Genomic DNA, 15,208 nt, shown 5'->3' with positions numbered 1-15,208 from the left:
GGACCAGTGAAAAGAAAAAGAATCTTAACATATATTAAAAAAATGAAGATAGATTTAGCTTTTTTACAGGAAACACACCTAACAGAAACAGAACATCAGAAACTAAAGAAAGATTGGGTGGGTAATGTTGTTACGGCCTCATTTAATTCAAAAGCGAGGGGAGTAGCAATTTTGATCAATAAAACGTTACCAATTAGAATACAAAATGTAATAACTGATTCTGCGGGGAGATATGTGATTATACATTGTCAACTTTTTTCCGAACTATGGACTTTTATGAATATTTATGCACCAAATGAAAATGATGCAAAATTCATACAAGAAACTTTTTTGAATTTGGCGGATGCACATGAAAAAATATTAATTGGAGGAGACTTTAATTTTTGCTTAGACCCAGTCTTGGATAGATCAACCAAGGCTGTTGTAAAATCGAAGGTAGTAAATCTAACTTTATCATTGATGAAAGATTTAAATTTGATTGATATATGGAGAAGAATCAATCCTAAAGAAAGAGACTATTCGTTCTATTCCTATAGACATAAAACTTATTCAAGGATAGATTTTTTTCTATTATCAATGCATATTCAACACAGAGTGAAAAATATGGAATATAAAGCAAGAATATTATCAGATCATTTGCCTTTATTAATGACAATAATAATGGCTGATAAGGAAGAAGTGGCTTATAGATGGAGATTTAATTCAACATTATTAAAACGTCAAGATTTTTGTGATTTTATGAAAAAGCAGATTCAATTTTTTTTGGATACAAATTTTCATTCAGTGGAGGATAAATTTATATTATGGGATGCGATGAAAGCATATCTTAGGGGACAGATAATAAGTTATACGTCTAAAATTAAGAAAGAATATATGGCAGAACTAGATCAATTGGAAAAAGAGATTACAAGAATAGAAAAAGAATCACAAAGATATATGTCAGAAGAAAAACGAAGACAACTTGTCAATAAGAAGTTACAATATAATACGCTTCAGACATATAGAACGGAAAAAGCAATTATAAGATCTAAACAAAGGTATTATGAGTTAGGTGAGAGAGCACATAAAATTCTTGCCTGGCAGTTGAAAACAGAACAAGCTTCCAAAACAATAAATGCAATTAGAACAAGGGCAAATAAAATATCTTATAAACCTCTTGAAATAAATGAAACCTTTAAAAATTTTTATTCTGAATTATATCAATCAGAATCCCAAAACGATGTTAATGAGATAGAAAGGTTTTTATCACAAGTTTCTCTTCCAAAATTGAATTTGGAAGAACAGGAGGGATTAGATATGCCTTTTACATTAAAAGAAGTTGAAGAAGCTTTAGGATCACTTCAAAGTAATAAATCTCCAGGAGAAGATGGTTTTCCACCTGAATTTTATAAAAAATTTAAAGATTTATTATTTCCTCTTTTTATGGAACTAATACGTCAAGCAGAAAAAATACATAAACTTCCAGAATCTTTTTCAACAGCGATTGTAATAGTATTGCCAAAAAAGGACAGAGATCCTATGAAACCAACATCATACAGGCCTATTTCTTTATTGAATACGGATTATAAAATAATAGCAAAAATTTTATCGAATAGATTATCTAAATATTTACCAAAATTAATACATATGGATCAAACAGGATTTATTAAAAATAGACAATTGGCAGATAATGTAACTCGGCTACTCAGTATAATTCATTTGGCACAAAAAAGGGATGAGAAGAGTATAGTAGTAGCTTTGGATGCAGAAAAAGCATTTGATAGATTAGAATGGGATTTTTTATTTAAAGTATTAGAAAAATATGGGTTAGGAACGTCTTTTATAAATTGGATTAAAACTTTAAATTCTAACCCTAAAGCTAAAGTAGTGACAAACTCTCAAATTTCAACACCATTCCAGCTAAAAAGGTCAACTAGACAAGGTTGTCCATTATCACCTGCTCTATTTGTATTGGCAATAGAGCCATTAGCAGAACTAATTAGATTGGATCCAGATATTATGGGTTTTAGAGTTAACCAAGAGGAATATAAAATTAATCTTTTTGCCGATGATGTTTTGATCTATTTAACAAACCCACAACATTCATTACATAAATTATCTTCTAGATTGGATGAATATGGGAAGGTATCAGGTTACAAAATAAACTGGGATAAAAGTGAAATTTTATCTCTTACTAAAGGAGACTATAGTCAATGTCAATTAGTAACCCAATTTAGATGGCTGGTAAATGGTATAAAGTATTTAGGTATAAGACTTGATAGTGATGTAAAGAATTTATATAAATTTAATTATTTACCACTATTGAAAAAAATTCAAGAAGATCTTGACAAATGGATGATACTACCAATAACATTAGTAGGTAGAGTCAATGTTGTAAAAATGAATACATTTCCTAGATTACAGTATTTGTTTCAAACATTACCGATACAATTGCCACAGAAATTTTTTCAAGAGTTAAATAAATCTGTGAGAAAATTTCTTTGGAAAGGTAAAATGTCAAGAATATCATTGGAAAAACTGACATGTAAATTTAGGTTAGGAGGGTTACAACTTCCAAACTTTAAAAATTACTATAAAGCAAATCAACTTAGATTTATTGCATCTTTTTTCGATGATCAAAAACCAGCATGGATTAAAATAGAATTAGACAAGATAGGAGAAAATAAACCTGAAGATTTTATATATAAATGGGAATCTAAATGGATACGGGAAAAGAAAGAATCTCCTATATTAACACACTTGATTGATCTATGGAATAAGATAAATGTTGATAAGGAAACACAGAAATCTCTATTAGCAAGGAGACCTTTGTTTCAAAACAGACTTTTACAATGGACAATCAACTTTTATATAATTGGTACCAAAAAGGGATTAAATTTATAGGAGATTGTTTTGAGCGAGGTATATTGATGTCATTTGAACAATTAAAGGATAAATATAAAATATCTAATAATACTTTCTTTTGTTACTTTCAGTTAAGGGCTTACTTAATAGGTAAGCTGGGTCAAACAATGTTTTTGCCAAAACCTAACGAAATTGAAATTTTAATTCAAAAAGGAAAAATTAAAAAATTTGTTTCTTGTATGTATAATTTGATTCAAGAACAGACAATTAAACAAGGAACCCATAAGTCAAAGCAAAAATGGGAAACAGATCTGAATATTAATATTGATGAAATAAATTGGTCAAGACTTTGTCTGGACAGTATGACAAATACAATAAATGTTCGACTTAGATTAGTACAATATAATTTTTTACACCAATTATATATTACACCACAAAAAATAAATAGATTAAATTCAAATCTATCTGATAAATGTTTTCGGTGTAATCAAGAAATTGGTACTTTTTTACATTCTACTTGGTCTTGTTTTAAAATTCAACCCTTTTGGATAAATTTAAGAATGTTATTGGAACAAATTACTGGAATTCAACTTCCACATAACCCTGTATTATTTCTATTAGGTGATATCGAAGGGATAAAACTGAAACTTAAATTGAATAAATATCAGAAAGAATTTATAAAAATTGCATTGGCAGTAGCTAAGAAGTCTATAGCAGTTACTTGGAAATCTGATTCGTATTTAAGTATGGATCGTTGGAATAATGAAATGGTTAGTTCTATTCCACTTGAAAAAAGTACTTATAATTTAAGAGATAATTATGTAACATTCTTGAATATTTGGCGCCCTTATTTACAAAAGATAGGATGGCATATTTAAGTGCTCCGACAAAGAATTTGGTTACTTGGGGAAAGTAACGAATAATTATACAAAATTCATTTTGAATCCCATGGAGCATGTGGAAACCTTCCAATACCCAGGCGGCTCTTTTTTTTTCTTTCTTTCTTTTAGGTAGGACTATATATGGGGGGGGAGGGGGGGTAGATTTTATCTTTTCATGTATTCTTTTTGAAAATAAAAAAAATAAAAACAAAAAAAAAACAAAAAAAAACTTCACTAGTGTATCTGCCTCCACCACTGACTCAGGCAGTGCATTCCACGTACCAACCACTCTCTGAGTAAAAAACCTTCCTCTAATATCCCCCTTGAACTTCCCACCCCCTTACCTTAAAGCCATGTCCTCTTGTATTGAGCAGTGGTGCCCTGGGGAAGAGGCACTGGCTATCCACTCTATCTATTCCTCTTATTATCTTGTACACCTCTATCATGTCTCCTCTCGTCCTCCTTCTCTCCAAAGAGTAAAGCCCTAGCTCCCTTAATCTCTGATCATAATGCATACTCTCTAAACCAGGCAGCATCCTGGTAAATCTCCTCTGTACCCTTTCCAAAGCTTCCACATCCTTCCTATAGTGAGGTGACCAGAACTGGACACAATACTCCAAGTGTGGCCTAACCAGAGTTTTATAGAGCTGCATCATTACATCGCGACTCTCAAGCTCTATCCCTCGACTTATGAAAGCTAACACCCCATAAACTTTCTTAACTACCCTATCCACCTGTGAGGCAACTTTCAGGGATCTGTGGACATGTATCCCGAGATCCCTCTGCTCCTCCACACTACCAAGTATACTGCCATTTACTTTGTACTCTGCCTTGGAGTTTGTCCTTCCAAAGTGTACCACCTCACACTTCTCCGGGTTGAACTCCATCTGCCACTTCTCAGCCCACTTCTGCATCCTATCAATGTCTGTCTGCAATCTTTGACAATCCTCTACACTAGCTACAACACCACCAACCTTTGTGTCGTCTGCAAACTTGCCAACCCACCCTTCTACCCCGACATCCAGGTCGTTAATATAAATCACGAAAAGTAGAGGTCCCAGAGCAGATCCTTGTGGGACACCACTAGTCACATTCCTCCAATTTGAATGTACTCCCTCTACCACCAGCCTCTGCCTTCTGCAGGCAAGCCAATTCTGAATCCGCCTGGCCGAACTTCCCTGGATCCCATGCCTTCTAACTTTCTGAATAAGCCTACCGTGTGGTACCTTGTCAAATGCCTTACTAAAATCCATATAGATCACATCCACTGCACTACCCTCATCTATATGCCTGGTCACCCTCTCAAAGAACTCTTATCAGGCTTGTTAGACACGATCTGCCCTTCACAAAGCCATGCTGACTGTCCCTGATCAGACCATGATTCTCTAAATGCCTATAGATCCTATCTCTAAGAATCTTTTCCAACAGCTTTCCCACCACAGACGTAAGGCTCACTGGTCTATAATTACCCGACTATCCCTACTACCTTTTTTGAACAAGGGAACAACATTCGCCTCCCTCCAATCCTCCGGTACCATTCCCGTGGACAACGAGGACATAAAGATCCTAGCCAGAGGCTCAGCAATCTCTTCTCTCGCCTCGTGGAGCAGCCTGGGGAATATTCCGTCTGGCCCCGTGGACTTATCTGTCCTAATGTATTTTAACAACTCCAACACCTCCTCTCCCTTAATATCAGCATGCTCCAGAACATCAACCTCACTCATATTGTCCTCACCATCATCAAGTTCCCTCTCATTGGTGAATACCGAAGAGAAGTATTCATTGAGGACCACGCTCACTTCCACAGCCTCCAGGCACATCTTCCCACCTTTATCTCTAATCGGTCCTACCTTCACTCCTGTCATCCTTTTTTTCTTCACATAATTGAAGAATGCCTTGTGGTTTTCCTTTACCCTACTCGCCAAGGCCTTTTCATGCCTCCTTCTTGCTCTTCTCAGTCCCTTCTTAAGCTCCTTTCTTGCTTCCTATATTCCTCAATAGACCCATCTGATCCGTGCTTCCTAAACCTCATGTATGCTGCCTTCTTCCTCCTGACTAGATTTTCCACCTCACTTGTCACCCACGGTTCCTTAACCCTACCATTCTTTATCTTCCTCACCGGGACAAATTTATCCCTAACATCCCGCAAGAGATCTCTAAACATCGACCACATGTCCATAGTACATTACCCTGCAAACACATCATCCCAATTCACACCCGCAAGTTCTAGCCTTATAGCCTCATAATTTGCCTTTCCCCAATTAAAAATTTTCCTGTCCTCTTTGATTCTATCCTTTTCCATGATAATGCTAAAGGCCAGGGAGCGGTGGTCACTGTCCCCCAGATGCTCACCCACTGAGAGATCTGTGACCTGACCCGGTTCATTACCTAGTACTAGATCTAGTATGGCATTCCCCTTAGTCGGCCTGTCCACATACTGTGACAGGAATCCATCCTGGACACACTTAACAAACTCTGCCCCATCTAAACCCTTGGAACTAATCAGGTGCCAATCAATATTAGGAAAGTTAAAGTCACACATGATAACAACCCTGTTATTTTTGCACCTTTCCAAAATCTGCCTCCCAATCTGCTCCTCTGTATCTCTGCTGCTACCAGGGGGCCTATAGAATACCCCCAGTAGAGTAACTGCTCCCTTCCTGTTCCTGACTTCCACCCATACTGACTCAAAAGAGGATCCTGCTACATTACCCACCCTTTCTGTAGCTGTAATAGTATCCCTGACCAGTAATGCCATCCCTCCTTCCCTTTTTCCACCCTCTGTATCCCTTTTAAAGCACTGAAATCCAGGAATATTGAGAATCCATTCCTGCCCTGGTGCCAGCCAAGTCTCTGTAATGGCCACTACATCATAATTCCATGTATGTATCCAAGCTCTCAGTTCATCACCTTTGTTCCTGATGCTTCTTGCATTGAGGTACACACATTTCAGCCCTTCTACGTTACTGTCTTTACACTGTTTATTCTGCTTCTCTTTCCTCAAAGCCTCTCTGTATGTTAGATCTGGCTTTACTCCATGCACTTCTTTCACTGCTCTATCGCTCTGGGTCCCATCCCCCTCGCAAATTAGTTTAAACCCTCCCGAACCATGCTAGCAAACCTACCTGCAAGGATATTGCTCCCCCTCTAGTTCAGGTGCAACCCATCCAATCTGTACAGGTGCCACCTTCCCCAGAAGAGATCCCAATGATCAAAAAATCTAAAACCCTGCTCCCTGCACCAACTCCTCAGCCACGCATTCAACTGCCATCTCCTCCAATCCTTACCATCACTGTTACGTAGCACTGGCAGCAATCCTAAGAACGTCACCCTTGAGGTCCTGTTCTTCAGCCTTCTGCCTAATTCCTGAAACTCAGACTTCAGGACTTCATCCCTCTTCCTGCCTATGTCGTTTGTACCAACATGAATCACGACTTCTGGTTGCTTTCCCTCTCGTACCAGGATGCCGTGCACCCGGTCAGAGACATCCCGGACCCTGGCACCCGGGAGGCAACAAACCATGTGGGTGTCCTTCTCACGTCCACAAAATCTCCTGTCTGCTCCCCTGACTATAGAGTCTCCAATGACGACAGCTCTCCTCTTCTCCGTCCCACCCTTCTGCACCACAGGGTCAGACTCAGTGCCGGAGGCCCTGCCACCGTGGCTCACACCTGGTCGGTCGTCCCCGCCAACAGTATCCAGGAAGGTAAACTTATTATTCATGGGAATGGCTACAGGGGTGCTCTGCACTACCTGTCTGCTCACCTTCGCTTTCCCCCCTCTGACTGTCACCCAACGACCTGCTTCCGACAGCCTAGGTGTGACTACCTCCCTGTAGCTCTCATCTATGACTGCCTGATTCTCCCTTATGAGCCGAAGGTCATCCAGCTGCTGCTCCAGATTCCTTACACAGTCTTCCAGATCGCCCAGCCGTATGCGCTTCTGGCAGATGTGACTCTGCAGGAGAGGGGCATTCCCCCAAGACTGCCACATCTCACATGAGAGGCACATCACCGTCTCAGGAGACATTGTAAAGACTAACTGCGAGCTAGCTTGTCCTCCGCCTCTTCTTGTCGAAGCCTTTCGAGTCAAAGCCTCAAAGCTCCACTCCTTCACTGGCCCACTCACGCAGTGAACATACAGTGAAATGTGTTGTTTGCATCAACGTCCAACACAGTACGAGGATGAGCTGCAAGTGTCGTTTAACTGGGTGGCGTGGGCTCGTTGGGCAGGAAGGTCCTGTTACCATCCTGTAACTCTGAACAGAAAATAAATATTTACGCTGACCGATGCGTTACTGTGTCACCCTGTTTATGCAGTGTCTTGCTGGCCAGCATGATGGGCTCTTTCTCGTCCCCCTCCCCTGCGCACACACTCCTTCTGGGTGACAGACGGGCAGTAATGAGTGAGATAGATCAGTCAAAACAACAACCTTACACTCAGCTTCAGTAACACCAAGAAATCCGTGGACTTCAGGAAGAGGAAGTCCAGGAACACACCCCGGACCTTGTCGGGGGGTCGGCAGTGGAGAGGGTGAGCAGTTTCAAGTTCCTGGGTGACAACATCTCTGAGCATCTGTCCTGGGCCCAACATATTGATGCAATTACAAAGAAGGCACAACAGTGGCGATATTTCATCAGGAGTTTGAGAAGAATTGGTATGTTACCAAATGTTCTCACAACTGTCTACAGATGTATGGTGGAGAGTGTTCTAACGGGTTGTAGCACTGTCTGGTGTAGAGGGGCCACTGCACTGGATCAGAAACTGCTGCAAAAAGTTGCAAACTCAGCCAGTTCCCTGATGGGCACCAAGGGCATGTTCAGTAGACGGTGACATCAATCAGTGAAGACTCCCATTACCCAGGACATACCCTCTTCTCATTGCTACCATCAAGGAGCTTGAAGACACACACTCAGCATTTTAGGACAGCTTCTTCCCCCTCACCATCAGATTTCTGAGTGGACAATGAACACATGAACACCACCTCCCGTGTTTTTGCTGTCTTTTTGCACTACGTATTAATTTACTTTTTATGTATTTTTTCTTATATTATGTTTTTTTTTGTTATTGTACTGCTGCTGCTAAAGGACAAGTTTCATGACAACCGCTGGTGATGTTAAACCTGATTCTGATTCAGACTCTAATGACACTGTTTGTCCTCGGCCGCTCAGGTGGAGGTGGAGAACTTTGTGCTGCGGATGGCAGCGGAGTTTGCGTCTCGGAGGGAGCAGCTGATCTTCCTCATTAACAACTATGACATGATGCTGGGCGTCTTAATGGTGAGTCCCATCCTCTCCCCTTTGGACTCCTTATCCGAGAAAGATGGGCTGGCATTGGAGAGCATGAGAATGATCCCAGGAATGTAAGGGTTAACGTATGAGGAGCTTTTGATGGCTCTGGGCCTGTATTCACTGGAGTTTAGAAAAATGAGCGGGGGGTCTCATTGAAACCGTTGGATATTCACAGGTCCAGATAGAGTGGATGTGAAGAGGATGTTTCCTGTAGTGGGGGAATCTAGGACCAGAGGGCACAGCCTCAGTCTAGAGGGACGTCCATTTAGAACAGAGAAGAGGAAGAATTTCTTCAACCAGAGGGTAGTGAATCTGTGGAATTCATCGTCACAGACAACTGTGGAGGCCAAGTTATTGACTGTATTTAAAGCTGAGGTTGACAGGTTCCTGATCAGTCAAGCAGTCAAAGATTATGGGGAGAAGGCAGGAGAATGGGGCTGAGAGGGATAATAAATCAGACATGATAAAATGGCAGAACAGACTCAATGGGCTGAATACTCCTATCTCTTATGGTCACACGGAGAGGGGGTAAGAGACAAGGTTGGGCGATGGGTGTGAGAGGGCGTTGGGAGGGGTTTGAAGTACGGGCAAGAAATGGAGCTGGTTAGCGTGTCAGCTTCTGTAACACAACCACATCCAGTACATCTCTGGATGTGTCAGTATGCCAGTCACTATGATACCTGCTCCTTATCCTGGAATTTCTGTCTCCAGGAGCGGGCGGCTGATGACAGCAAGGAGGTGGAGAGTTTCCAGCAGCTTCTGGGTGCTCGAACTCAAGTGAGTAACCCCTCCTCATCCAGTTTTTGGACAGGCCAGGACAAGGATTGCAATCTGATGCCTGGCGGTTAACCTCAGCCACGGGTAACGTGGGGTTACAGACATTGGCGTGCTCCTGAATATCTGGCATCGCCAGCCTGTGAACTGAGAGGCCAGCTGCACATTTTGTAGCATTCCTAGAATGGGAACTGCGGGGGGTGTGTGTGGGAGGGGGTGTGTTCCAATGTTCCTAGCTCCCATGCTCCCAACATTCCCAGCCTACAAATAGTGGATTATTCTTCGATTCTGATGCGTACTCCCACATTCCTGATCTCCTTTCCCCAATATATCCAGACTGTTCTCCAACATCCCTGACACCCTGTGGCTCAGAATTTCTGATTTCTTGCTCCAACATTCCCAGTCTCAGTTTCAGTATTCCCAGCCCAAGAATGAATAGTACATGACTGCCACTTTACCTGGGATTTTCCGGTTTCCCACTGTGTCTGTACTGGGATTTTCCTGTTACCCTCTTTGTTTGTACTGGGATTTTTCTGTTTCCCACTGTGTCTGCACTGGGATTTTCCTGTTTTCCATTGTGTATGTACTGGGGATTTTCCTGATCCCACAGAGTTTGTATTGGGCTTTTCCTATTTGCTGCTGCATCTGTCCTGGAATTTTTCTGTTTCCCACTGCGTCTGTACTGAGATTGTCCTGTTTTCCTCTGTCTGTACTGGGATTTTTCTGTTTCCCACTGTTTCTGTACTGGGATTTTCCTGTTTCCCTCTGTCTGTACTGGGATTTTTCTGTTTCCCCTCTGTGTCTGTACTAGGATTGTCCTGTCTCCCACTGTGTTTGTACTGGGATTTTCCTGGTTTCCACTGTGTCTGTACCCGATATCGTCCTGTTTCCTTCTTGTCTGTACTGGGATTTTCCTGGTTTCTACTGTGTCTGTGCTGGGATTTTTCTGGTTCTCACTGTGTCTGTACCCGATATTGTCCTGTTTCCCACTGTGTCTGTGCTGGGATGTTCCTGTTTCCTACTGTGTCTGTACCCGATATTGTCCTGTTTCCCACTGTGTCTGTGCTGGGATGTTCCTGTTTCCCACTGTGTACATACCCAGTATTGTCCTGTTTCCCACAGTGTCTGTACCCAATATTGTCCTGTTTCCCATCGTGTACGTACCCGATATTGTCCTGTTTCCCACTGTGTACATACCCAGTATTGTCCTTTTTCCCACTGTGTCTGTACCCAATATTGTCCTGTTTCCCATTGTGTACGTACTCGATATTGCTCTGTTTCCCATTGTGTACGTACCCGATATTGTCCTGTTTCCCACTGTGTACATACCCAGTATTGTCCTGTTTCCCACTGTGTCTGTACCCAATATTGTCCTGTTTCCCATTGTGTACGTACTCGATATTGCTCTGTTTCCCATTGTGTACGTACCCGATATTGCCCTGTTTCCCATCGTGTACGTACCCAGTATTGTCCTGTTTCCCATCGTGTACGTACCCGATATTGTCCTGTTTCCCACTGTGTACATACCCAGTATTGTCCTGTTTCCCACTGTGTCTGTACCCAATATTGTCCTGTTTCCCATTGTGTACGTACTCGATATTGCTCTGTTTCCCATTGTGTACGTACCCGATATTGCCCTGTTTCCCATCGTGTACGTACCCAGTATTGTCCTGTTTCCCATCGTGTACGTACCCGATATTGCCCTGTTTCCCACTGTGTACATACCCAATATTGTCCTGTTTCCCACTGTGTATGTACTCGATATTGTCCTGTTTCCCATTGTGTACATACCCGATATTGTCCTGTTTCCCATCGTGTACATACCCGATATTGCCGTTTCCCACTGTGTATGTACCCAATATTGTCCTGTTTCCCATCGTGTACATACCCGATATTGCCCTGTTTCCCACCGTGTACACACCCGATATTGCCCTGTTTCCCACCGTGTACACACCCGATATTGCCCTGTTTCCCATCGTGTACATACCCGATATTGCCCTGTTTCCCATCGTGTACATACCCGATATTGCCCTGTTTCCTTCTGGGTCTGTACTGGGTTTCATTTTGATACCTGTGTGTGTTTCCTGGCAGGAGTTCATCGAGGAGATCCTCTCGCCGCCATTCGGAGGGATGATTGCATTTGTGAAGGAGGCGGAGAGCCTCATGGAGAAAGGTCAGGCGGACAAGCTGAAAAGTGAGGAGGGTAAGTGTGGAATGGATCCAGGCAGAAGCAGAGACCACCCCCCTGCCCCCACCACACAGCAAGCCCTGTGCAGGGTCCAACCTAACTCCGAGCTTTGGGAGACCACCATCACCATCTGTCGGTCAGTTTTGGTCCTAAGGTATCGCTCTAATAGTCACAAACATCACACCTCTCTGCAGCCTCCCTCCCACAGTGGCACCCCCTCCTCCTCATTGGTCTGACCAATGCTTTATACAGCCTCAGGTTACCTTCATATTCCAGTCCTCTCGAAACAAATGTCAACATTACATTTGCCTTCCTTACCACCAACTCAATTTCAAAGTTAACCTTTGGAATCCTACATGAGGACTTACAAGTCCTTTTGTACCTTTGACTTCTGAATTTGCTTCCCATCTGAAAAATGGTCTACACCTTTATTATTTAACTCAAAGTGCATAACCATACACTTCCCGACACTATATTCCATCTCCCTCTTTGCTCATTCTCCCAATCTGTCCAAGTCCTTCTGCAGACTCCCTATCATCACAACACTACCTGTCCCTGCACTTATGTTTGTATCGTCTGCAAACTTAGCCACAAAGCCATCAGTTTCATCGATGAAATTAAAAGAAGCGGTTCCAGCACAGTCCCCCGTGGAGTACCACCAGTCACCAGCTTCCAACAGAAAAGGCTTGCTTTAATCCCACTCTTTGCCTCCTGCCAATCAGCCACTGCTTTATCCGTGCTAGAATCTTTCCTGTAATACCATGGGCTCATAACAGCCAAAGGCCTTCTGAAAATACAAGTACACAGCATTGACCGATTCTCCTTTGCCTATCCTACTTGTTATTTCTTCAAAGAATTCCAACAGATTTGTCAGGCAAGATTTTCCATGAAGGAAACCATGCTGACTTTGGCCTGTTTTATCATGTGCCTCCAAATGCCCGAAACCTCATCTTTTGAACAAGATCATCTTCATTATTTTGTATACTGTGTGCATTCAAATATAACCCTGTCAGTCCTGTTATCACCATTTAAACTTTAAATTTTTAAATCTACATTCTTATCTCCATTTCAGCCTGGAGTTAAATTCTTACCGCTTCAGAATAATAGAAGCTTAGAACCAGATAGTTCCCTTCCCATTGCTACAGCTGCCTTCTTCCCCACCATGCCCCACAAGTTCAAACCCACTTTTCCCACAACAATCAAAAGAGACTCCTCACACAGATAAGATGAGTTTCTGGAAATCAAGACATCCGGGGAAATGCATCGTTTGCGTGAATGATGAACACAGTTCGAGAACGAGGCAGGGAAAATCCACAACGGTTAACATCTCCAGCGCTGACATAGCATGCCCACACCTCACAAACTCTAACCTGTAGATCTTTGTCTCTGTTGGAGGAAACTGGAGCACCCTGAGGAAACCCACCTGGTCTGAGGGGGAACGTAAAAATTCCTTACAGATAGTGCCTGGTGTCATAGTCCAGTCACTAGTGCTGTAAAATGGTGCACTGCAGAGCCAGTGGCCCAGCGTGGGACCCCTCACTCACCCCTGCTGACTGTCACCTTCCCCGTTGTCCCAGGACGTGTGGTGCAGCTGGTTCGGGGGTTTGCTGCTACCTGGAAGCAGTCAGTAGAAGCTTTGAGCCAGGACGTGATGAGGTCCTTCACCAACTTCCGCAATGGCACAGGCATCATACAGGTGGGTGCTGGTAGAGGGGTGGGGGACGGTAACGCTGTGTTGGGGACGCAGGGGTCACAGTCCTGGGGGGAGGTGGAGGTTATGTGAAGGCGGTGGGTTCCGGAGTGTGTGAGGGGGTGAAGGAGTGGTGATGTCACGGGGGGTTGAGGCCTGTGCTGGGCAGACGGAAGGGGTGGGTGCGTGGGAACTGTGTATTGCGGGCTGAGGTCGGAGGGTGTATGTGTGGAAGGGGCGTGTGGTGCCGGCAGTAACCTCTATTCCCCCCCCAACAGGGAGCGCTGACCCAGCTGATCCAGTATTATCACCGATTCCACCGGGTGCTGTCACAACCACCCCTGCGCAGCCTGGCCGTCCGCTCTGACCTCATCAACATTCACCACCTCATGGTGGAAGTGAAAAAACACAAACCTAATTTCTGATCCATGTGTACCGCTCTGCTTTCCTCCATCCCTCCTCTCCCACGTTCCTCCATCCCTCCTCTCCCACGTTCCTCCATCCCTCCTCTCTGACGTTCCTCCATCCCTCCTCTCCCACATTCCTCCATCCCTCCTCTCCCACATTCCTCCATCCCTCCTCTCCCACATTCCTCCATCCTTCCTCTCCCACATTCCTCCATCCCTCCTCTCTGACGTTCCTCCATCCCTCCTCTCCCACATTCCTCTATCCCTCCTCTCCCACGTTCCTCCATCCCTCCTCTCCCACATTCCTCCATCCCTCCTCTCCCATGTTCCTCCATCCCTCCACTCCCATGTTCCTCCATCCTTCCTCTCCCACGTTCCTCCATCCCTCCTCTCCCACGTTCCTCCATCCCTCCTCTCCCACGTTCCTCCATCCCTCCTCTCCCACATTCCTCCATCCCTCCTCTCCCACATTCCTCCATCCCTCCTCTCCCACATTCCTCCATCCTTCCTCTCCCACGTTCCTCCATCCCTCCTCTCCGACGTTCCTCCATCCTTCCTCTCCCACATTCCTCCATCCCTCCTCTCTCACATTCCTCCATCCCTCCTCTCTGACGTTCCTCCATCCCTCCTCTCCCACATTCCTCCATCCTTCCTCTCCCACATTCCTCCATCCCTCCTCTCCCACATTCCTCCATCCCTCCTCTCCCACATTCCTCCATCCTTCCTCTCCCACATTCCTCCATCCCTCCTCTCCCACATTCCTCCATCCCTCCTCTCCCACGTTCCTCCATCCTTCCTCTCCCACATTCCTCCATCCCTCCACTCCCACGTTCCTCCATCCCTCCTCTCCCGCCTTCTTCCATCCCTCCACTCCCACATTCCTCCACCCTTCATCTCCCACGTTCCTCCGTCCCACCACTCCCACGTTCCTCCATCCCTCCTCTCCCACCTTCTTCCATCCCTCCTCTCTGACGTTCCTCCATCCCTCCTCTCTCACGTTCCTCCATCCCTCCTCTCCCACATTCCTCCATCCCTCCTCTCCCACGTTCCTCCATCCCTCCTCTCCCATGTTCCTCCATCCCTCCTCTCCCACGTTCCTCCATCCCTCCTCTCTCACATTCCTCCATCCCTCC

General features: G+C 44.0%; 1 protein-coding gene across 2 annotated transcripts in view; it reads left to right on the top strand.

Moving 5' to 3' along the window:
• vps52 (VPS52 subunit of GARP complex) overlaps positions 1-14,326 on the top strand; it is a 95,698-nt gene extending 81,372 nt beyond the window's left edge. For both annotated transcript variants that reach the window (XM_063047866.1, XM_063047867.1), the window contains exons 16-20: positions 8,897-9,004; positions 9,728-9,793; positions 11,882-11,993; positions 13,556-13,674; positions 13,947-14,326. In XM_063047866.1, the coding sequence (XP_062903936.1) occupies positions 8,897-9,004; positions 9,728-9,793; positions 11,882-11,993; positions 13,556-13,674; positions 13,947-14,093 (552 nt within the window). In that variant the 3' untranslated portion in view covers positions 14,094-14,326. The remainder of the gene's footprint in view (positions 1-8,896; positions 9,005-9,727; positions 9,794-11,881; positions 11,994-13,555; positions 13,675-13,946) is intronic.
• The last annotated feature ends 882 nt before the right edge of the window (positions 14,327-15,208 follow it).

Source organism: Mobula hypostoma, chromosome 5, assembly GCF_963921235.1.
Source record: "Mobula hypostoma chromosome 5, sMobHyp1.1, whole genome shotgun sequence".
NCBI classification, from domain to species: domain Eukaryota; kingdom Metazoa; phylum Chordata; class Chondrichthyes; order Myliobatiformes; family Myliobatidae; genus Mobula; species Mobula hypostoma.
Note: the sequence above shows the minus strand (reverse complement) of the source record. Positions and strands in the feature narration are given on the sequence as shown.